At 44.6% G+C, this 14,725-nt stretch overlaps 1 protein-coding gene across 4 annotated transcripts in view; it reads left to right on the forward strand.

Moving 5' to 3' along the window:
- The window catches only part of TMEM116 (transmembrane protein 116), a 50,121-nt gene that overhangs the window by 28,330 nt on the left and 7,066 nt on the right, over positions 1-14,725 (forward strand). For 3 of the 4 annotated variants that reach the window (XM_054712782.1, XM_054712781.1, XM_054712783.1), the window contains 4 exons: positions 4,458-4,562; positions 11,158-11,207; positions 12,152-12,235; positions 12,569-12,707. In XM_054712782.1, the coding sequence (XP_054568757.1) occupies positions 4,458-4,562; positions 11,158-11,207; positions 12,152-12,235; positions 12,569-12,707 (378 nt within the window). Of the gene's footprint in view, positions 1-4,084; positions 4,197-4,457; positions 4,563-11,157; positions 11,208-12,151; positions 12,236-12,568; positions 12,708-14,725 lie in introns of those variants that run through there. The other variant, XM_054712784.1, reaches the window with a different exon arrangement.

The raw sequence follows: 14,725 nt of genomic DNA on the forward strand, positions 1-14,725 counted from the left end.
ATCAGGACTCTGGAGTTACCTTGTTGGATCTGCTTTAGGCTGGTGTAGGGGATATTTTGGGCAAATAACTTCTTACATTAGTTTTTCATTAATTTAATAGTAGAAGCAAAATAGTTTCTGCCATGTAACAGACCTTAAATAAGTCACTTTAAAAATAAATTCACTTATCAGAGTGGTTTTCTTATGACAAAAATAGGATGAAATGTCAGTCTATATGTAAAAATACTTTTAAGTTATAAAGTTTATACCAATATAAGCTTGAGTAGAAGGTTCTTGCTTATCTTTCCTGTTATAGATTCTTCTTTACACATGTTAGTAATTCAGTAACTATTTGCCTCACTGGTATTTTAAGAGAGTAAAGATGATAGAGTTGAGTTTCTCAAAAGAATACAAAGTAGTTAAGGTGATAAATTTATAGTCATCTATTAATTGAAGAATGTTAACATTCATCACAATGGTCAAGGTTATTAACAACAATATCTCTCAGACTTGAATAGATTTTTTTTCTAAATAGAGTTTTTTCTAAACTGTAAGAAAGGCCAAGTTTAGAATTTTCTGTGTCTGGTATGAGGGTGGAGGGAATCTATCAGATTTAATGACATCCTGGTTCCCTCTACTGGGCTTAAATGAAATTGCCTTTTAAAAAATTATGATTACAGGTGTCTCCCATTTTCTCCCCTTTTGACCACCTCCACCCAGCTATTGCTTCCTCAGACTTCTGTTTCCTCACTATAGAATGGCCATTCTCTTTAAATCTCAAGAGGAGAGAGAAAGACAAGGAAATCAAATCACATATCAAATTTTACTGTCATGATTGGAGAGACATATAATTTACTTCCTAGTATAAACCATCACTTATTTTAAATGTTCACTTTAGTAATGATGGAAACATTTTGGAAATCCTTTTGCTACGAATTTTTTCTTAAGAAACTAAACTTACATCTGCCTGTGGCCTCAGATAAAGGAACTCAAGTTATTAGATAACTGTTTATTGAGTGTTTATAATGTTCTAGTCATTATACTACATTCTGGTGTACACATGGGTGAACAAGATAGATAAATTTCTTACCCTCAGGAGTTGACAATTCTAGTGATAATTCACCTCGAGCTATTGAGTGCCTGCTGTACATAAAGCTCTGTGCTGAGTTGCTAGAAAGTGAGGGTTATGTTATGGGGTATAAATATAGAAACAAAAATAAGATTCTTCACCTCAGAGATTAAAATCTAATGGGGGACTAGACATATGTACTTTATCTAAATCATTACAGTACAAAGCAAATTATATTCTATATAATAAAAGCCCAGTGACCAAATGGTGGAATGACCAGAATGACCACTTGACCAGTCACTATGATATGCACTGACCGCCAGGGGGCAGATGCTCAATGCAGGAGCTGCCTCCTGGTGGTCAGTATGCTCCCACAGTGGAGCACAGAGATGAGGGTAGCATGGGTAGAACCCAGGGCATGCAGCTCTAAAAGGGCGTGGTTCAGGTTCTTCTCCAAGGCCAGGGTGGCTTCCATGGTGTCCTGAGTTTTGCCCCACTCAGCTGATTGGGATGAGCGGCATTCCCATAGCGGGCTGATCCCCACAGGCCACACCCCCCACCAGTGCACGAATCCCGTGCACCAGCCCTTTAGTTCTTTAATAAAAGTATAACTAGGAATGTAAAAGAAGTGATTGGTTCTTTTTAAAATTTTTTTTATTTTAATTAATTTATTTTTTAAATTTATTTTTTATTGTTGATAGTATTATAGATACCTACCATTTTCTCTCCCCCTTATCCCCTTCTTCCCATCCCATACCCATCACCCAAGTGATTGGTTCTAACTGGGAAGATTCAGAAAAGTATCATTGAATGGGTAACCAAACCAAAATTTCACCTAACCAAAAATGTCTGTCTCTCCTTATTATATCTTTTAGGAACAAAATGTATTGATCTGAGGTTCCTTTCTTTTATTTTTTCTTGATAAACTTGAGCAGTAAAATGATCTAAAGTCAGGCATGTAAGGAGGGAGGTAAAGTCATGTCTCAAGATCAGAGGGGATGGAGATATTCTCTGACTGTGCTATCCAATGTGTTAACCAGTAATCACACTTAGGTATTGAGTACTTAAAATATGGTTGGTGTGACTGAGGAACTGTATTTTAAATTGTATTTAATATTTATTAGTTTAAATTTGAATAGTCATGTAGTACCTACTGTATTGGACAATGCAGGTCTGGATAATTCATGATATTATGGTTACTTACCGAAAATGTGGGGACCTGGCATTTTACGTAGTGAACTTGTTCAGGATCTTGTACATGAGCTCAGCGTCTGCGCCATGGCTGTGCTGCGGAACAGAAGGGGCCTCTGGGGCAGCGAGCTCATGTCCCGCCATGGACCATCAAAAGCGGGGGAGCTGGGTGCCTGTCTGCTCTGGCACCAGGCCTTTCGGAAGCCTCCGCCGAGCCAGAGGCTTCTGAAAGTCCTGGTGCACCAGCGGACAGGCACCCAGCTCCCCCGCGACTGAAAGCGAAAGCGTGTAGGGGACCCTACATGTGCATGATTCAGTCATGCACTGGGCCTCTAGTTTTCAATAAAAAAATAAAATAGAAAAAGATTCTATGATATCTTTTTTTATTGTTGACAGTATTACAGATGTCTCCCATTTCCCCCCTGTCCCTCCCCACCCAGGCTTTCTCTACACTATTGTTTGTGTCCATGGTCTATTCATATATGTTCTTTGGTTAATCTCTTACCATCCCCATTCACCTCCCTCCCCTCTGAATTCTGTCATTCTGTTCCATACATCCATGCCTCTGGACCTATTTTGTGCAAAAAAGTGGATCAGTTAGGTGAGAGGAGTTGGATAATACTGTGGTTCCTCTGAAGAGTCAAAGGATAAAATAAGGCCCTGGCTAGTGTGGCTTAGTTGGTTGAGCGTCAACCCATGCATGGAGAGGTCACCATTCAAATTCCCAGTCAGGGCACATGCCCGGGTTTCCAGCTTGATCCCCAGTAGGGAGTGTGCAAGAGGCAGTCAATCAATGTTTCTGGCAGGTCTCTCTCTCTCTCCCTCTTCATTCTTCTCTCTCTAAAGTCAATAAAAACTTCTTTTTTAAAAAGGAAGCTGACCCCCGCCCCCTCCCGCCGCCACTGTGGCTCATGGTTGAGCATTGACCTTATGAATCAGTTTGATTCCCAATCAGGGCACATGCTTGGGATGCTGGCTCAATCCCTATTTTTAGGTGACATACAGAAGGCAGCCAATCACTGATTCTCTCTTATTGATGTTTCTCTCTCCCTCTCCCTCCCTCTCTGAAAGCAATAAAAATATAGTCCTAGCCAGTTTGGCTCAGTGGATAGAGCATTGGCCTGCGGATTGAAGGGTCCCAGATTAGATTCCGGTTAGGGGCACGTACCTCAGTTGCAGGTTTCTCCTCAGGCTGGGGCCCTAGTCAAGGTGCATGCAGGAGGCAACCAATCGATGTGTTTCTCTCACATCAATATTTCTCTCTGTCTTTCTCTCTCTTCCACTTTTTAAAAAAATCAATGGAAAAACATCCTTGGGTGAAGATTAAAAAATAAAATAAAAATAAATTTAAAAAAAAGCTGAGGCATGTTTTAGGTAGGCCTGGATAGAATTCCCATATTTTACATGGTATAAATACTAGATAGTAAGTTACTAATAGAATAGTAGGTAGGATGTGGAGAAAAAGAAACCCTTGTGCACTGCTGGTGGGAATGAAGACTGGTGCAGCCACTGTGGACAACAGTATGGAGTTTCCTCAAAAAACTAAAAATGGAACTATTTGACCCAGTGATCGCACTTCTAGGAATATATCCCAAGAAACTAGAAACACCAATCAGAAAGGATACATGCACCCCCTATGTTCATAGTGGCACAATTCACCATAGCTAAGATTTGGAAATAGCCTAAGTGCCCATCAGCAGATGAGAGGATTAAAAACTGTGGTACATCTACACAATGGAATACTACACTACAGTAAAAAAGAAGGAATTCTTATCATTTTCAACAGTATGGATGGAACTGGAGAGCATTATGCTAAGTGAAATAAGCCAGTCAGAGAAAGATAAATATCACATGATCTCACTCATTTGTGGAATATAATGAGCAACATATACTGATGAACAAAAACAGATCCAGAGACAAAGAAGCATCCATCAGGCTGTCAAACCTCAGAGGGAAGGTAGGAAAGGATGGGGGTAAGGGGGAGAAATCAACCAAAGGACTTGTATGCATGCATATAAGCCTAACCAATGGACACAGACATCAGGGGGGTGAGGGCCTGAGTGGGGCGGTGGAGGGGACAATGGGGGAATAAGGACACATATGTAATACATTAATCAATAAAGAAATTAAAAAATAAAAAATAATTGAAAATAATGGAATAAATTGAAGGAAATCAGAGTGGGGCAGTTATGATGGGTTGTTTTGATTTTTTACCTAGATATTCTACATTTCTTCATTTTTCTACACCATCAATTACATCTGGTATCTGTACAAAGAACTAAGGATGAAACACACCCAGAGTGGACAGAGCACATTTTCCTTGGTAAGTTTTATTCAGAGTTAATAGTTAAGAACAGTTTGCTAAAACAAACCCATATATCCTTGATCAATAGTGTAAACACTCAGCACAGACTAGGTCAGTGATGGCGAACCTATGACACGCGTGTGAGCACTGACACGCGTAACCATTTCTGATGACATGTGGCCGCATGCCGAGGATGAAACATTTGCTGCTCCTGAGGATGAAACATTTGCGACTAGAGTCTTGGAGTTAGTTTTTTCCTCAAAGTGACACACTACCCGAGTTATGCTCAGTTTTTTGGCGAAGTTTGACACACCAAGCTCAAAAGGTTGCCCATCACTGGACTAGGTGAATTAATTGAGTTTAATAAAAGGAAAACATTCTCACTGAGTTTCTATTCTGTTAACATGATTTCCTCATATCTCATGCCACCAAAAAAAAAAAAGACTCGATTATGGGAAACATTATGCACAGTACTGCCATTCCTGCCTGGCTCTTTCTTTTAAAAAAATATATTTTATTGATTTTTTACAGAGAGGAAGAGAGAGGGATAGAGAGTTAGAAACATTGATGAGAGAGAAACATCGATTCAGCTGCCTCCTGCCCACTCCCTGCCGGGGATGTCCCCGCAACCAAGGTACAACCTGGGACCTTTCTTTTTTTTTTTTTTACCTCTCTTTTTTTTTTAAATTTATTTATTGATTAAGGTGTCACATATTTGTCCTCATCCCCCCATTTCCATCCCACACCCCTCCCCACGGATGCCCCAACCCCCTGTTGAACTCAACCATTGGTTAGGCTCGTATGCATGCACACAAGTCCTTTGGTTGATCTCTCCCCCCTACCCCCACCTTCCCCTACCCTCTCTCTGAGGCCCGATAGTCCAATCGATGCCTCCTTGTTTCTGGTTCTGTTCTTGTTCATCAGTCTATGTTGTTCATCATTTCCCCTAGATGAGTGAGATCATGTGTCACTAGAGATATACTTATAAGAACTGAATGTGAGACGAGCAATAATAGTTATGCTGACAGGCAAATGAATCAGTCTGTAGTGAGTTTCTTTCTGGACCAACAGTTCCCTTGAGACCCAATTTCAATGTCCACCAGTTCCTTATGTGTACATGTCAGCACTGACCCCTCAGCTCTGGATGGCAGACAAATGGTAGTAACGGAGGTCCGACTCCCTCTGGTTTGGTCTTGGCCGGAGCCAGGGGCACGGCTTCACCCAGACTCAGGGGCACGTGGCCTCTCCCGGACCCAGGGGCGCACGGCCTCACCTGGACCCGGGACCCAGCCTCACCCGAATCCAGGGGCACAGGGCCTTGCCCGGACCCAGGATTCAGCTTCACCCGGACCCAGGGGCGCATGGCCTCACCCGGACCAAGGGCCGCGTGGCCTCTCCCAGACCCAGGGGTGCACAGCCTCACCCGGGCCCAGGACCCAGCCTCACCCGGATCCAGGGGCACACGGCCTCACCCAGACCCGGGATCCGGCTTCACCCGGACCCAGGGGCGTGTGGCCTCACCCGGATCCAGGGGCACATGGCCTCACCCACAACCTGGGACCTTTCAATCCACAGGCCCACACTCCATTCACTGAGCCAAACCGGTTAGGGCCCTGCCTGGTTCTGTTCAGTAAAAGAAATAATCCTTGGCTCTATGCCAGTACATCATTGCTGCTAAAGATCTTGGTGAAGAGTCAGGGAAAGTGTTCAGTTTGGTAACCTGGGATTTGAACTATAGGTATGGAAAGGGAGAATGTTCTGCTCTGCTGTATTTTTTCAGTATGTGTGGTAACAGATATTGGTTTGCAGAAGGGCAGGGGAGTTAATGTATGGTAATCGGAAAATAAGATTAACCGAGGGAGGAGTTAGATGTCTTTCCTCCTTTGGTTCACAAAGAGTTTTGGCATTGTTTAGCATCATAATTATTCACTAAGTCAGTACATCTGGACTCTTTTTGTGTGCATATACATATTTTACATATCATATAATTCATCTATTTTAAACCATTTTCAATGGTTTTTAAAGTAAACTTATGAGGTTTATAGTCATCATCATATGACAGTTTCAGAATATTTTCTTCACCCCAGTAAAATCTTCCATTCCCATTTACTGTTAATCCCCTTCCCCCCCTCTGCACTAGACAACCACTAATCTACTTTCTGTCTATAGATTGTCCTTTTTTGGACATTTTATATAGATGGAATCATACAGTATATAATTTCTTTTGTCTGGTTTATTTCATTTAGCATAATGCTTTTGAAGTTTATCCATTTAAGTATTATATTAGTAATTCATTACTTTTTATTGCTGAATATTATTACATTGTATAGTATACTTTCTTATTTCTGACTATTAGTATATCTCTAAGTGATCTTGGCAGAATATAGTTTTATGATGTGAGCAATTTTCATTTATTTAAATATCTATATGTTTTAATACTATTATACATATTTTTCAAAATATTTTTATTGATTTCAGAGAGGAGAGGAAAGGGAGAAAGAGATAGAAACAGAAACATCAATGATGAAAGAGAATCACTAATTGGCTGCCTGCTGCACGCCCCCTACTGGGGATTGTGCCCACAACCCAAGCATGTGACCTGACTGGGAATGAAACTGGTGACCTCTTGGCTCATGGGTTGAGGCTCAACCACTGAGCTACACCAGCCGGGCAGAACAAACTAATTTTTGAAGAAAAGGGAGGGAGAGACAAAGATTAACGGTCATATATGTTATTCTATTGCTTTATAGTAATACAAATGCACATGTTGTGTTTTTCTTTATGTAACACGTGCTACAACACTAATATTCTAAAAAGATAAACTCTAGCCAAAAAATTTAACTCCACTGTCTATTATTCTGTTATTTTAGCTTTATTCCAAAAGCCTTGACATGTTTTTGTGTTTTTTTTTCATTTTTGAGTTCTCTTTTAAGTACCCTAGCAAGACTTATGCCCTAAACTTTTACTTATAAACTTTTTATCAGAGATTCATTGATATCCAGTTAAGAATAAGAATTAAACACAGGATAGCCACCTGCTGGATAGAGGATAAAATAAAAAGAGAAAAAGGGACATGAGTAGGAGAAGTCACCAAAGACTAATTTTACCTAAAGTCAGCATTGTCTATCCAACTTGAAATCATTTGCTATTCTTGATTCAAAGTTCTTAAGGCAAGTCAGTTACTCATCTCTGGTTAATTGCTCTCTTAATGCTTATTGATCCCTAACAGTGCCAGCCCATATTGTCTCTACTTTAAAATAGAAAAAAACCCCACACTTGTTTTATCTTCTGTTATCTCTTTAAGGTGTTATGTTAAAAATCTTTCACCATAAATTCCTAGTGGGTATGGACCATTCTTCTGTAGTTTGATTTACAGTGTCTAACACAACTGGAGATTTTTGAAATGTTTTTTCTTCTAGAACCTAACAAGTCTTGAAGAGCTTATAATCCAAAGAGTTTATTTGACCTTGCCCTTATTATACTAACCCTGGCCTGTTATGCTTTCTGCTGGTCATATTTTTAAAATTTATTTTTTATTATTTTTATTAATTTTTAAAAATTCTCACTGAGGCTATTTTTTCCATTGATTTTTAGAGAGAATGGAAGAGAGAGGGAAAGATAGAGAAATATTGATATGAGAGAAACACAAAAATTGGTTGCCTACTGCACAAGTCCCAACCAGGGCCCAGGTTGGGGAGGAGGCTGCAACCGAGGTTACGGGCCCTTGACTGGAATCGAACCCAGGACTCTTTAGCCTGCAGGCCAACGCTCTATCCACTGAGCCAAATTGGCTAGGGTCTGCTGGTCATCTTATACAGAGACTTTCACTCCACTCATAAGGAGTGAAAATCTCTCACCTCCCTGGATATAAAAGAAGAGGATTGAACTGTTATTAGAAGATGGAACATTGTGTGATTTAACATTTGCCTTTTTTTAAAGAGAATTTGTTCTGGTATTCAAATCTTATATTAAGCTACTTCCTGCAGGTTCTCTTTGTGACTATTGCACTATCCTATATAACTAGAGGCACGGTGCATGAAATTCGTGCATGGGGGTGTGTGTCCCTCAGCCCAGCCTGCACCCTCTCCAATCTGGGGCCTCTTGAGGGATGTCCGACTGCCCGTTTAGGCCCGATCCTACCTGGATCAGACCTAAACAGGCAGTCGGACATCCCTCTCACAATCCAGGACTGCTGGCTCCCAACTGTTTGCCAGCCTGCCTTCCTGATTGCCCCTAACTGCTTCTGCCTGCCAGCCTTATCACCCCCTAACCGCTCCCCTGCCAGCCTAATTGATGCCTAACTGCTCCCCTGCCCGCCTGTTTGCCCCTAACTGCCCTCCCCTGCAGGGCTGGTCACCCCTAACTGCCCTCCCCTGCAGGCCTGGTCTCCCCTAACTGACCTCCCCTACAGGCCTGGACCCCCCCAACTGCTCTCCCCTGCAGGCCTGGGTTCCCCCCAACTGCCCTTCCCTGCAGGCCCAGTTACCTCCAACTTCCTTCCTCTGTTGGCCTGGTCACTCCTAACTGCCCTCCCCTGCAGGCTTGATCACCCCCAACTTTCCTCCCTTGCAGATCTGGTCCCGCCCAACTGCCCTCCCCTGCTGGCCATCTTGTGGCGGCCTTCTTGTGTCCACATGGGGGAAGTCATCTTTGACCACATGGGGGAAGCCATCTTGTGTGTGATGGTCAATTTGCATACTATTCTTTTATTACATAGGATTAGATAGGAGAGAGGCCTGGTGCATGGGTGGGGGCCGGCTGGTTTGCCCTGAAGGGTGTCCTGGATCAGGGTGGGGGTTCCCTTGGGGCATGGGGTGGCCTGGGCGAGGGGCCTGTGGTGGTTTGCAGGCTGGCCATGACCCCCCCCCCCCCCCAAACGGAGGCCCTGGGATCTGGGATTGATTTATCTTCTATAATTGAAACTTTGTAGCCTTGAGCGGAGGCCTGGTCCTGCCAGGGCAGGTGGAAAGCTTGGCTTCTTCCATTGCTGGGAAAACCGAAGCCTCCTGCTCTCTCCATGGCCGCAGCCATCTTGGTTGGGTTAATTTGCATACTCGCTCCTGATTGGCTGGTGGGCGTGACTTGTCAGTGTAGCAGAGTTATGGTCAATTTGCATATTACTCTTTTATTAGCTAGGATAATACTGTATAATAAAGAGGTAATGTGCAAATTGACCGTCACACCCTCGCACAAGATGGCCACACCCATGTTGTCACAAGATGGCCGCCCCCATGTGGTCACAAGGTGGCCACCCCCATTTGGACATAAGATGGCTGCGTCCATGTCGTCACAAGATGGCCACCACAATATGGCCGGCAGGGGAGGGTAGTTGTGGGTGATCAGGCCATCAGGGGAGGGCAGTTGGGGGGGGACCAGGCCAGCAGGGGAGGGCAGTTGGGGGCGATCGGGATGGCAGGGAAGCAGTTAGGCATTGATCAGGCTGGCAGGGGAGTGGTTAGGGGGTGATCAGGCTGGCAGGCAGAAGCTGTTAGGGGCAATCAGGCAGGCAGGCAGGTGAGTGGTTAGGAGCCAGCAGTCCCGGATTGTGAGGGGTGTCGGGACTAAACCCTCTGGGATCAGGTCTAAACCGGCAGTCAGACATCCCCTGAGGGGTCCCAGATTGGAGAGGGTGCAGGCTGGACTGAGGGACAACCCCCAGTGCATGAATTTTGTGCCTTGGGCCTCTAGTCCTATATAATATCCTATATAATAAAGAGGTCATATGCAAATTAATCCCCAGGCCCTCACAAGATGGCTGCCTATGACCAGGCTGGCAGGGGGGTTAGTGAGGGATGACCAAACAACTGAACAAGCAGGCTGCATGGGGCGACCAGACCAGCAAGGGGGTTAGTGAGGGACGACCAAACGACTGAACAAGCAGGCTGCATGGGGCGATCAGGCTGGTGGCGGGGGAGGCATGAGGGCATCAGGCTGGCAGGGGGGACAGTTGGAGGCGACCAGGCTGGCAGGGGGGACAGTAAGAGGCAACCAGGCCATTGAGGGGGCAGTTAGGGGCAACCAGGGGGGACAGTTGGGGGCCATTAGGCTGGCAGGGGCAGCAATGAGGGGCAACTAGGCTAGCAGGGGGGGCAGTTGGGGGTGACCAGGTCAGCAGGGAGGGCAGTTGGGGGTGATCAGGCTGGCATGCAGAGGCAGTGAGGGGTGATCAGGCCAGCGGGAGGTGGAGGTGGTGGCAGTTAGGGGTGACCAGGCAGGCAGGCAGGTGAACAATTAGGAGCCAGCGGTCCAGGATTTTGAGAGGGATGTCCGACTTCTGGTTTAGGACCGATCCCCAGGATTGGGCCTAAACCGGCAGTTGGACATCCCCCAAGGGGTTCTGGATTGGAGAGGGTACAGGCTAGTCTGAGGGGACCCCCTGGTGCACAAATTTTGTGCATCAGGCCTCTAGTTTAGAATATAGTAACACAGATAAAATTCTCTTATCTCCAATGCTAAGGAACTATTTCACTGAATTTTATAACAAATATTTCTTAATGGAAGCAAGCTGACTCTTGGGAATTTTTTTCTGTCAAGTGACACTTAATGACCTGGTATTTATTATAACATGATTGGCAATATCCTAAGATATTGCTCACATTTATTCTTTTCATAGGTTATAGATAATTCTTGTCAAGTTGGTCAGATAGCCATCATTTCATCAAGGTAAGATATTTTGCTTTCTTTCCTAGCAAGGTGTGGACCCTCATTATTCTGGAGTCTAGGTGGGAACAAATAGGAGAACAATGTCCTTTATATCTATTGAGTCAGTCATGCCTAGGTCCTCTTGGAGCCTTACTGAGTAGGAAGCAACAAATATGTGATCTTTGGTTCCATTTTCTCAAATAGGACAGGCAAACAATTTGAAGTTACAGATTTGGGTTTTAGCCTCAATTCTGCCATCACCTCTATGTGAACATCAGGTATTTCCCTTTAATTCCTTTCTACATCTCTTAAAGAGTTGTAATAGGGGCTTTCAAGATCTAATCTACCTTCATAACATTGGGTGAGATTCTTTTTTTTGTTTGTTTGTTTGTTTTTTTTATTTTTTTTTCTTCTCTTTTTGGGTGAGATTCTTAAAATTATTAAGCCCAGAAGGAGTCTGGATCTCATTTAAGTGGTCATTACAGAGTTGGTTTTAGATTTTGTAACTTTAACTCCTGGATCTTTTCCTCTGGATAAATAATTGGTTATTTAAAGGTCTATTTTGTAAAAGCTCCCAGGAAAGGGCTTAGGAGAATGAAGTTATTTCTGGTCACCATGGAAAGTGAAACAGACTGAGCAAGCACAGAGCTCCTTGTAAAATTTTTCCTTTCATTTTGACCCACTTGAATTTTATAGGACCACACAACTCTCAGAGACTGTCTATGAAACTCTGTTAGTATTCATTACCCTAAGTATAAAATGCATTCTTCACTTCACTTTCCCAGGTATTGAAAAAGACAGTACTTATGGTTTTTGAATGATTTTTTTTAGAGAATTTAAATGTGTATGTATTAGTGGAGAGTGGTGGGATGATAGAGGAGGGAGAAGAACAGGATAATATTTTGCAAATGGAAGAGGGCATAAAACAGTCTGAATATTAGGATGACAAGTTTTTTTCCTCCCAGCCTGATACCTCTACTATTGATGATACCTGTATTCTGTCTGGGCAATTCCAGCGAATGTTTCCGCAACTTTAGCCAGAACCATGGGTAAGTAAGGACCAAATCTATCATTTTCATAGTTGTCTACACATATTCTTTTCTATAAATGGAGATAGAAGAGAACTTTCTACATACATTCTGGCTAAGGTGTTGTATTCTAAATGAGCTATGTGAATAATGAGAATAATGTGTAGCCAAGGCTGAAAATACATTCATAGAAATATAACAAGGTGACTAGAAAATAATGTATCTATGAGAAGGAACAAAGTGTTAGCAAAATGATAAGTGAAATTTTATACTCATGAACTTTTGTTGCACTAATAGGTATATTTCTAGTTTTATATCTGTAGCAGTACTCTTATCCATTGATTCTCTTCCTAGGTGTATCCTGATGCACTCACCACCATCAGCCATGGCTGAACTCCTGCCTTCTGCCAACACATCAGTCTGTAGCACACTTTATTTTTATGGGCTCATCCTTTTCCTGACCAGCTTTCTACTCAGCCTCTTCACCATTGTGGTATGGTGCCACCTTATCTGCCTTTATGGAAAGAAGCGGGGATAGGGAGGGATTGGGTAGTATTCCCAAGGCCTGGAAAAGATGAGGTAGGAATCACTTTTGATAGTCCCAGACTTAACAAAGTGGCTAGGAGATGTTGACATTTAATTATTACCTTAGTCTTTTGGACTTCACAAAATCAAATGATGAGTGGGAAAAAGAGCCTGTATTCATTCTGTAGGAATTATCCTCATTCTAGAAGTAATATATGTTCTTGTGGATCCCCATGGAGGATCAGAGCAGAAAACTACAATGTGTCAAGTCTGTCCTTTATATAGAATAACTAGAAGCTCAGTGCACGATATTCAACTTGAGGGGGGTGTCCCCTCAGCCCAGCCTGCGTCCTCTTGCAGTCCGGAGCTCGACTGATGGCTTAGGCTCGCTCCCACCTAAGCTATCAGTCAGACATCCTTAGTGCTGCCGTGAAGATGGGAGAGGCTCCCACCACCACTGATGCACTCACTAGCTGTGAGTCCGGCTTCTAGCTGAGCAGCTCTCCCCTTGTGGGAGCCCACTGACCACCAGGGGGCAGGTCCTGTGTTGAGCATCTGCCCCCTGATGGTCAGTGCGCATCATAGTGACTGGTTGTCCCACCATTCGGTCTATTTGCATATTAGCTTTTATTGTATAGGACTAGGGCCCCAGTGCATGAATTTGTGCAACTTTAAAGGAACTGTGGGCCATGAGGCTGCTGTGGGCACAGAGGCAGGTCTTGGCCCATCCTCTGCGCCCCCACCAAGCCCCTCCCGCTGCAGCCTCCAGTCCCCTGTCTGCCAGCAGCCCTGTTCCCGCTGCCACCATCGGCACTGGCCTCACTCACACCCACTGACAGCGCAGAGCGATTGAGGCTGGCGCCAGTAGCAGGTGCAAGCGGGGCTGGTGCCATCAGTGGGTGTGAGCAGTGGCTGCTGCCCGATCACCCCTCAAGAGCAGGGGGAGGTGGAGAAGCCCTCGGAGGTGATCAGTACCAGTGCCAGGCGCTGGCAGTGGTGCTAGCGGTGGCTCCGGCAGTGGGTGTGAGTGGAGCCGTTGTGGGCAGCGGGTACAAGATGCAGCTGCCAGCCCTGATTGCCCCTCAGGAGTAGTGGGAGGTGGAGAAGCCCTGAGGGGCGATTGGAGCCAGCAGCCGCAGCTTGCACCTGCTGATGGCGCCAAGCATAGGGGCCGGCACTGGACACCATCACTGGGTGGAAGTGGCAGCTCCAGTGCCAGCAGCGGGTGCTTGTGCCGGGCAGGACCGCAGTGCATGAGAGCTAAGAATTTTCAGTAACCACCAGAGGCTTGCCCCGGTGACAGCGACTGGCACCCCCGCTCACCTGCTCCACCATCCCACCGTGGCTGCCGCCCTCCATGTTCCTCACTCTGCCGCCTGCTGCCAGCGCCCACTATGCTCTGCGCATGCCCCCTGGTGGTCAGCGTATGTCATAGCGACTGGTTGTTCATTTGTTCGGTTGTTCTGCCATTCGATCTATTTGCATCTTAGGGTTTTATATTAGTATATATAGATACTTTGGAATGTGTGGGATGAGCTTTGGTTTAATTTTCCAAATAATGAAAGAGTTTTCTTTTCTCAGTTCTTTATTGGCTATAAATTTGTGATTATGATATGTCTGAGTTAAGGTGCTAAGTGACTCAGGCAGTTATTAAATACTCACCCAACATCATCAGAATGATGTATAATTAAAATAATCAGCTATGGGACAATACATTATCTATAATCTTACCTTATAATAGACAAATATGCAAATTGACCACACCTTCGCTATGCCCAAGCCACGCCCACCAAGCAAGCCACGCCCATCAACCGCCCACCAGGAAACCATTGCAGGGACGTTGGGGTGTGGCGGAGCCCAAGGCCGGGAAAGCCGCCCGAGGCTTTCCCGGCCTTGGGCGCCAGCGGGGAGCCTGCGCCGATCGCAGGAGCCGACCACTGGGGGTCAGCTCCTGCGATCGGGTCGCAGGGACGCTGGGTGCAGCCG

Source organism: Eptesicus fuscus, chromosome 23 (assembly GCF_027574615.1).
Source record: "Eptesicus fuscus isolate TK198812 chromosome 23, DD_ASM_mEF_20220401, whole genome shotgun sequence".
Lineage (NCBI taxonomy): Eukaryota > Metazoa > Chordata > Mammalia > Chiroptera > Vespertilionidae > Eptesicus > Eptesicus fuscus.